The 8,636-nt window shown below is 35.2% G+C and overlaps 1 protein-coding gene across 1 annotated transcript; it reads right to left on the bottom strand.

Annotated features, from left to right (window-relative positions):
* Window positions 1–4,069: 4,069 nt before the first annotated feature.
* LOC122321602 (uncharacterized) lies at window positions 4,070–4,368 on the bottom strand. Its single transcript, XM_043212219.1, has one exon. It carries the CDS (start codon window positions 4,347–4,349, stop codon window positions 4,104–4,106), a length of 246 nt encoding a protein of 81 aa, XP_043068154.1. The 5' UTR covers window positions 4,350–4,368; the 3' UTR covers window positions 4,070–4,103.
* Window positions 4,369–8,636: the final 4,268 nt, after the last annotated feature.

Here is an 8,636-nt window from a genome sequence, read left to right on the forward strand (position 1 = left end):
AGAGAGTCTTTCGACCCATGTTGAATAAAATCTGAGAATTTATGACAGCTGATTTTGGCCGGAGCGAATTAGTCATAGACTAAGTCCGAACAAGCCGCAAAAAATATGTATGTACATATATCTTTGCGGGGATTAATTATTTCAGATTCCTTGACTTTTAATTTTTATTTAATGACAGACTATGCTGCCAGATGATGAGTCATGTGGTGGGGGAACACGGAATGCATTTGTGCAACCAACGAAAAAGTGGAAGCTACTTGGCAACCAACGAGGCATGCTCTCGGGAATGGCCAGCCAAATATACAAAAAGACAAATAGTTCTATGAATAGAATAACAACAAAATCAGCTGCGCGCTGAAAATCACATTTGTGATGGGGCTGTGTGGGGTTACGGGTGGCGGGCTCTATGGGGGCTAGTCAGCTCCGCCAAAAACCCGCCAAACAGAGTCAAGAGTGCAGTCGACATCGCCGTCGAAGTCGGCGTCTGCGTCAGCTTTAGCGTCAAAGTCAACGTCATTTGCAAAACCAAAAAACACAACACAAAACATCAAGCAAAATAAATATTGAACAAATTATGTATTGAAGATGTTTTACAGTCGGGGATAATTTAAAAAATACATTAAATTAAAAAAAAAAACATTTTAATCATAAAGTCTAAAAATTTGTAAGCTAATTTGTACTTTCAATTTGTAGTATACATTTTTAAACCAAAAAAATATTAATTTGAAACATGACCTAATGCCGAATACTTCCAACGTTAAAAGTATGATTTCATTTTTAAACTCTCAATCAAAAAACAGGTTTTAGTTTATAAACCTAAAAATCCATCCTTGCCTGTTCGGTTCTTTTCTGAGAATATAATAATAAAGAAATTGGAAAACAAGCTGAGCGCGTTTTGGCATAAAAACTTTGAGCAAGGAGGCGCACACAACTCAGTTGAGTTGAAAAATTGTCGCCGCCAGTACGATTCAAAATACGGATACGAGTACAAGTACACCTTCGTGAAGATCTGAAGAACTACAGAACAGAACGCGAGTAGCTCGTGCAGAATATATATTTTGAAAAAGAAAATTTCGTCAAAATTTGTTTATATTTTAAACATATACGATAGCTTTAGTGCGGGTGTTGGTGTGTTGTGTTTTTAAAGAAAAACGTGCTCACTTTGCCAGGCATTGTGTAATTAGCAGGCAATCAAAAGTGATCAGTATTAAACATTTACCAAAGTATTACGACTCGAGATCATTCAACAGAAATCCATCAATATAATGGCTTCCAGAAAAGTGAGTGGGATGCCCTTATCACACCCAATCTTCATCCACAAAAACCCCCTACAAATTTCCATTGCGGTTTTCACGTTCGAGTGTATAGCGCCGATTGGAGGACATGTGGCTTTCATTACCTTTTCATAAAAACAAAATATTTGGGAATTTATTTTTAGTCGAATGCGCCTTCGTTGTGTAAATGTTGGGTGTAATTTTAGTTTCAAATAAATTCAAATTAATTAAAATGGAAGTGAAAATTTATTTAGCATTTCATTGGCGGCGTTCGTCGGGTGGCTGATTCATGCACCAATGTGGCGATGCAAGTGGCGCCTCACGTACATATTCGTTGTCGCCGTTTTTGGCCCGATTTCGAGTGGATTGTATCCATATATGGAAATCCTAATCTAAGGTGGACTCTCCATATTTAGATATTTGTGGAAAGTAGCACATTTCCTTGGGGAATGTAGTGAAGGTTTCCAAACCATAATTTAAAGCAAGTTTTTTTTTATTTATTTAGTTTTTTTTTTCAATAAAAAAAGTACAATTTCTTTCCATCACAGGGAACTTTGCTACCACTGGGAGGCAAGACAGGCGAATCAGTCGTATCAGAAGAATCAGTAGTAGTTGTAGAATCAAAGTTCCAGGATTCGGTCGTTGTTGGGGTTTCTGCTGAGATCTGAGATCCAAAACTCATTATGGCACACAAGAACAGGAGAATAGCAATGAACTTCATCTTGTTAATTTTCAATTGGAACTGGCAAAATGCCGAATTAATTTGGGGATTTTATATCATTTTAGTGTAAACCTTTTCTTGTAACTTATTGACACACCAAAAATACACACAGCTGTACAAATATTAGACTATTTTTAAAATTAAACGTGAAGACACGTGTTAGGGCCAAACATTAAGTGAAAGTTCGCATTTATCACATATTTGGATAGCTATTAAACTACCAATCTTCAAGCCTTTAAAGCTTAAACCGTATTTTGAAAATATAGGCGTGTTAAAAGCTTATATTTTTGCTTATTTTCATCCTATTCTTTGTTGAATTGCCCTAACAGCTTCTTATTTTGATTCATTAAATTCGATCAAAATATAAGAACAAAATTTTCAATATATATTTTTTTATCAAGTTTTTCACTAGGTACTCCCCATGTAATACTTCTTGACACTTCTTAAGTGTCTTATATATGTACATATATATATGTCTACACAAAACACCCGATTCTTGGAATGCTTAAACGCTTTGTATTTTAATTTTCTATTAGTCCTGGCAAAAATCTAAAAACAAAATTGTTTGTACTTTGTTTTATCACTTTTTTTCCGAAGGAATCTCTATAAAAACTTGTGGCATGACCGGAAAACCAATATATTCCACCTTTGCGATATTCCACCTATTGCGAGATATTCATATCTTTTGCTAATATTGGTCCGCTTCCCAAATAAAATACTTTACAAATGTTGGGTCTTGTCTCAAGATTTATTTATCTATTATTTTAGTAAAAGAAATAAAGCTTTTTTCCGCACGTTCCACCAGCACAAGGAGGTTGCGGAATTGCTGAGCCACAGGGTCCTTGGGGTCCTCCACATGGAGGTACAGTTGTAGTTGTTGTAGCTTCCTCGGTTGTCGAAAATGTCCCACTTCCGGAGGAAGATGTGGAAGCTGTAGCTAAGGCAACCAAGGCACTTATGAGCAGAAGGACAGAAAAGAACTTCATGATATCAGGTTTAAAGAGCAAGTCTGATTTTGGTGTCACAAGATTGTGTTTTTATACTTTTATCTTAGCCAAATATTAACACAAGTGATTTCACACTGTTTGCGGAATATTTTTAGAACTGTTTTAAACAATAAAATGGAACTGCACAGGCACTATAAACAAATACTGTTACAACCCCTTTTCATTTGATAAACCATTGTTATTATCTTTAGATTTTTTCGAGATTTCGGCATAGAAAGAAGTTAAACAGAGACTCGATCTTTCAGACTATTCTTTTCATAAAAAAAAAACAATTTAATTAAGTAAAATTAAGTAAAAAAAATAAAATTTATTTCCGTTAACTTGACCTCAGAGAGGTCCCTGTGCAAATGTTCTAGTATAGGTTCCTGTCCAAGAACGGAAAGTGTATCTACCATACATATAACAGGCAGATGACAAAATAGAGGCAAAGGACTTGCTGTCATTAAAAAATTAGGAAAACCAACAATTTTATTTTTAATTTTACAATTTATAAAAAACACTATTTAGGCGATGTTTTGAATAAGTTTGCTTCTGGGTTTCCTAATCCTATTTCCTGATCGGATACAAATTGGCAGAGCTGTCGCCACCGGAAGGATCAAAAGTGGGGAAATTAGGAAAACCTCCTCCTAAATAACCTCAGCTGGTAGCAATCCTTTTAAAGCAAAACAGGACAAAAACGAAGGAAACTACTTCGTGATAATAACTTTGTTTTGAGTCTAAAGATCTAGTGCATCTAAGATCTAGTCTAAAGATCTTGTGTCTAGTTGACACAATTGCTTGAGTTCTATTGAATCGAAGGTAAACCAGGTGATACAATATTAGAAGTTTGAACAATCATTGTAGTGTTTCGGAAAAATTTGTTTAATACTGGCATAGGAGTTGACCTTTTTATTCAAAAATCCCACTTTGGAGAAAATTATTATTTTGTAGATACAGAGTTTTTTACTTAAAGGTGGGGACAAATATTATGACAAATAAGCTATAGAGGAAAAAGAGTTGGGTACAATTAAAAAAATTAAAACTATGTAAAAATATACAGCGTATCGTTTAATAAAAAATCATAATGCTTAGTTATTTTCAAATTATTTTATTAGCCTTTTTTTAATAAAAGAAATACAATTTTTTGGCGCAAGGACCACCGGTTCCACCAGCACAGGGGGGAATTTGGGGAAGCTGACCACCACAGGGTCCTTGGGGTCCTCCACATGGAGGAGCGACTGGAGCAGCTGTGGTGGTGATAGCTTCCGTGGTTGTGGTCCAGGCTTCCGTGGATGTGGCCCATGTGGAATCGGACTTAGAGAACCCAATCAAGGCGCACAAAATCAAAAGGACAGCAAAGCACTTCATGTTGGTAGGGCTGCCAAGGGAATAATGCAAGGAATACAATAAACGCGATTTTATACTTTCTTTATCCATCACTCCATTATTGACACAATTGTTTTTACGCGAGATAAATCTTTATAATAAAAAAATTAAACAGTTCTTCAAATATTTATATAAGCATTATATGTATATTTCCCATACAAGTTTTTCAAATTTTTAATAGAAGAAATACAATTTTTTCTGCAACATAGCGTTGCTTCTGGAGCAGAGGTATTAGTATCAGGTGTAGCCGGATCAGATGGAACAGTAGGTGTAGCGGGTTCAGGTGGGGCTGGATCTGTAGGCCAGGGCACACAGAAGCAGAAGAGTCGAAAAGAACTTCATCTTAACAAATTCTTTGAAAAACTAATGATTTGAGTCTGAAATAATGCGATTTTTTACTCTTCCCTGAGGATGTTTGGTATTGAAACAGATGTATTGAATTTATATTCGTAAAGAATCTAATCATATTTGCATAAGCACAGAGTTCTAAGCAAAAATTATTTTTTCAAAAGTTTCAAAGTTTTCAAAGTCTGTTTGTTTTACCATATACCCTTTTCAGAGAGTATTATAATTTTAGTCAAAAATGTGCAACACAGTGAATGAAACATCTCCGAACCTATGAAGTGAATATAATATTAAATAATAAATAAATAAATGGAAAAAACTTTTTGATAATAACTTTGTTTTTAGGGTGCAGAATCAGTGCGATTATCATAAAATGTGGAATCTAATATGGCTCTAATAATATTGGCACAATTGCTCAAATTCTATTTAATATAACAAGCTGAAATAAATCACGTTGTACAATATTAGAATTTTGTATTATATTGTTTGGAAAAAAATTCGTTATGTACATGCCTAGAAGCTTATATCCAGATGGTTTTTTAAATATTATTTAGTTGACACAGAGTTCTTTTTTCCAGTCTGTCAGTCTGTCTTTTGTCAGTCTGTTTCGAATGTGATGGAAAGTAAAAACCATCATTAGTTGGGTACATTTTAAAAAACAAAACTAGTTAAAAAATGTGGAGAATCTCATTTTATAATAAAAAGCATCTTCTTAAATTATTTTCAAACTAATTTATTCAACTTTTTTTTTAATAAAAAAAGTACAATTTCTTAGCGCAAGGTCCACCGGCTCCACCAGCACAGGGAGGAATTTGGGGAAGCTGACCACAGGGTCCTTGGGGTCCTCCACATGGAGGAGAAACTGGCCCAGAAGTGGATGTTGTGGTGATGGCTTCCGTTGTGGCTGTGGTCGAAGAAGTCGCTATGGTGTATCCAATCAAGGCGCACAGAAGCAAAAGGACAGCGGAGAACTTCATGTTGGTAGATTTCTCAAGGGAATGATGTTGTGGATACTTTAATCGCGATTTTATACTATCCATCGGCATCACTCTATTATTGACACAATTGTTTTTCCACCTACGCGAGATAAATCTTTCTAAACTAAAAGTAAACAGTTTTTTAAATATTTATACAAGCATTTAATCCATTAAATTTTCGTCATACAAGTTTTTCACTTTTTTAGTAGAAGAAATACATTTTTTTCCCGCAACATGGAGCTGGAGCTGAGGTAGTAGTATCAGGTGCAGCCGGATCCATTGGAGTAGGTGTAACGGGCTCGGTTGTACCTGGACTCGATTGTGAAGAAGCCGTAGCTATAAATCCAACCAGGGCACAGAGAAGCAGAAAGGTCGAGAAGAACTTCATGTTAACAAAATTTTTGAAAATCGAATGATATTAGTCCGAAGTTATGCGCTTTTATACTGTTCCCTGAATATTTTTGGTATTTAAACAGATGTATTGATTTTAAATTCACAATGAATCTTCATTTAAATTTTAAGCGAAAAAATATTTAGCTAGGCACAGAGTTCTAAGTAAATTCATTTTTGCAAATGTGTTTGTCTGTCTATTGATGTTGTCATTAAACTTTCCGTTCAAGGCAGTTCTTTATAATTATTTTTATACCCTTGCAGAGGGTATTATAAATTTAGTAAAAAGTGTGCAACGCAGTGAAGGAGAAAAAAAATTCTAAAAAATATTTTGTCTCAGGGTTTTGATGCAGAATGGTGGAGAATCAATCTAGAAATCGTTTAAGGTACTCCGCTTGAGAATCGGATCAGAATTGGTGAAGATATAGCCATCACTGTGGGCCACATAGGGGAAAATCCCATACTCAAGGGATACCATCACGAAAAATGGACAAAACATCTAAAAAATATTTTGTCTCAGGATTTTGATGCAGAATGGTGGAGAATCAACCTAGAAATCGTTTAAGGTTGTCCGCTTGAGAATCGGATCAGGATTGGGGAAGATATAGCCATCACGGTGGGGCATATAGGGGAAAACCCCATTTTCAAGGGATCCCATCACGAAAAATGGACAAAAAATCTAAAAAATATTTTGTCTCAGGATTTTGATGCAGAATGGTGGAGAATCGATCTAGAAATCGTTGAAGGTACTCCGCTTGAGAATCGGATCAGGATTGGGGAAGATATAGCCATCACGGTGGGGCACATAGGGGAAAACCCCATTTTCAAGGGATCCCATCACGAAAAATGGACAAAAAATCTAAAAAATATTTTGTCTCTTTATTTTGATGCAGAATGGTGGAGAATCGATCTAGAAAACGTTTAAGGTAGTCCACTTTTGCAAAACTTATGTTATTTGTAACATTACAATATTGTAACATACAATAAATCTTTAAGGCAACTATGTATGTTTGGATCAAACCCCATGCCGCCATAATTTCTTCAAAAATACTTGTTAGCTTCACATTTTTTTTATTTTAGTAACATCGTCTAAGTAACTACTTGAAAAAATAGTACAATTTGCTGCCGCAGGGTCCATTGGGTCCTTGTGGTCCGCCACATGGAGGAACAGCGGTGGAAGGAGCACTAGTAGTAGTTGTTGAAGCATCATCGTAATCCGATTCGCTTGGAGATGAGGATGTGGCAGCATTGGTGAATGCAAACAAGGCACAGAGAAGTAAGAGGGTAGCGATAAACTTCATTTTGGTTGCTTTCTTTACAAACTGTTACTTTCTTGAAACTGTGTAGACATTTTATAGTACTAAGCTCTTACGTTTTATTTAATATAGTACTAAATATTGACACAAATGCTTGTATTTGAAAAGAAACGTGCCAAAATAAGCAGTTGGGCAAACATAATAAATCGTTTCTTTACTTGAGAGTCATGGAAAAGTTTTTCCCTAATCTTAGATCTATTTTTTATTGCACGCGCCATAAAGTAAACTAACTTATGTATATTATTTCTTTCCATATTTGGAAAATACAGAAATAGTATCAAGTTCCCTTGTGAAATATGTTGAAGGACTTGCTGCCAAAATAAACACTATTTCCAAGTCCCCAGGCATCGATCTGCCATCGATCATAGCCGGTTGTTTGCTACTTGCTTTGACTCATTTGGCTAAAATTAACGATTCTAACCATATTGAGAAGGTCGCCGACTGTCAGCCCCATTTGTTTGGCTCATTCACTTGTCTGGCCGGCCGTCGTTGTGCATTTGTGTCGGCTTTTTGGTTTTGCATTCGGGGGGGCGAGGCTAATAAGGGGCCGGGGTGGCTCGAGTGGAATTAAAAAGGCATTGCCAAAAGCAATCCCAAAATATGCCAAATATTTACCAGAATTGTTTGCATTTCTTCAGTCGTCTGGGTGTGTTGCTGGGTTTAAGAAATGATTCATTTTCTTGCTTGATTTTTAGTCTTAAAACTGTTATCCAAAAAGGGTTTATGTATATTTATTCATATTTTATCTTAATAAGCGTCTATATAGAGGAAATCAAATATATTTTGATTAGTGGTTTGGTGACTAATAAAATGTTTTCCTTATCAAATTCTTTGAAAAAGAATTAAGCTTATATAGTTTCTATGTGACTTTTCCAATTTTTATTATAATAAAAAATGTAGGAACATGTTAAGTATATAATAAATGTTACATAGTTTTTAGACAGTTATTCATTCAAATAGTTTAAGACTTTCTTCAGTTGTAGACAAACCCGTTAAATTAAGCTTAGATAGTTGCATACTTTTGGGGCCAGAATAAATATATTTATAAATGCATTTTTTTTTATTAATAAAGAGATGAAACCCAACTGAAGCACTTTACGCTCTCACACAGTATTCGGAGTTGTTATATTATTTAAAAACCGGTTTATGTTTGCGCCTCTCTTGACGATTTTTGGTGGTTCACGGTCGAGGTCGATAACAAATCGAGATCGTGTATCGAAAGCTCTTATCTATCGATTAAA

Source organism: Drosophila bipectinata, chromosome 3R (genome assembly GCF_030179905.1).
Source record: "Drosophila bipectinata strain 14024-0381.07 chromosome 3R, DbipHiC1v2, whole genome shotgun sequence".
Lineage (NCBI taxonomy): Eukaryota > Metazoa > Arthropoda > Insecta > Diptera > Drosophilidae > Drosophila > Drosophila bipectinata.

Excerpts from the sequence above, each read along its gene's own strand:
- LOC122321602 (XM_043212219.1), bottom strand. The coding sequence starts at position 4,349 with ATGAAGTGCTTTGCTGTCCTTTTGATTTTGTGCGCCTTGATTGGGTTC.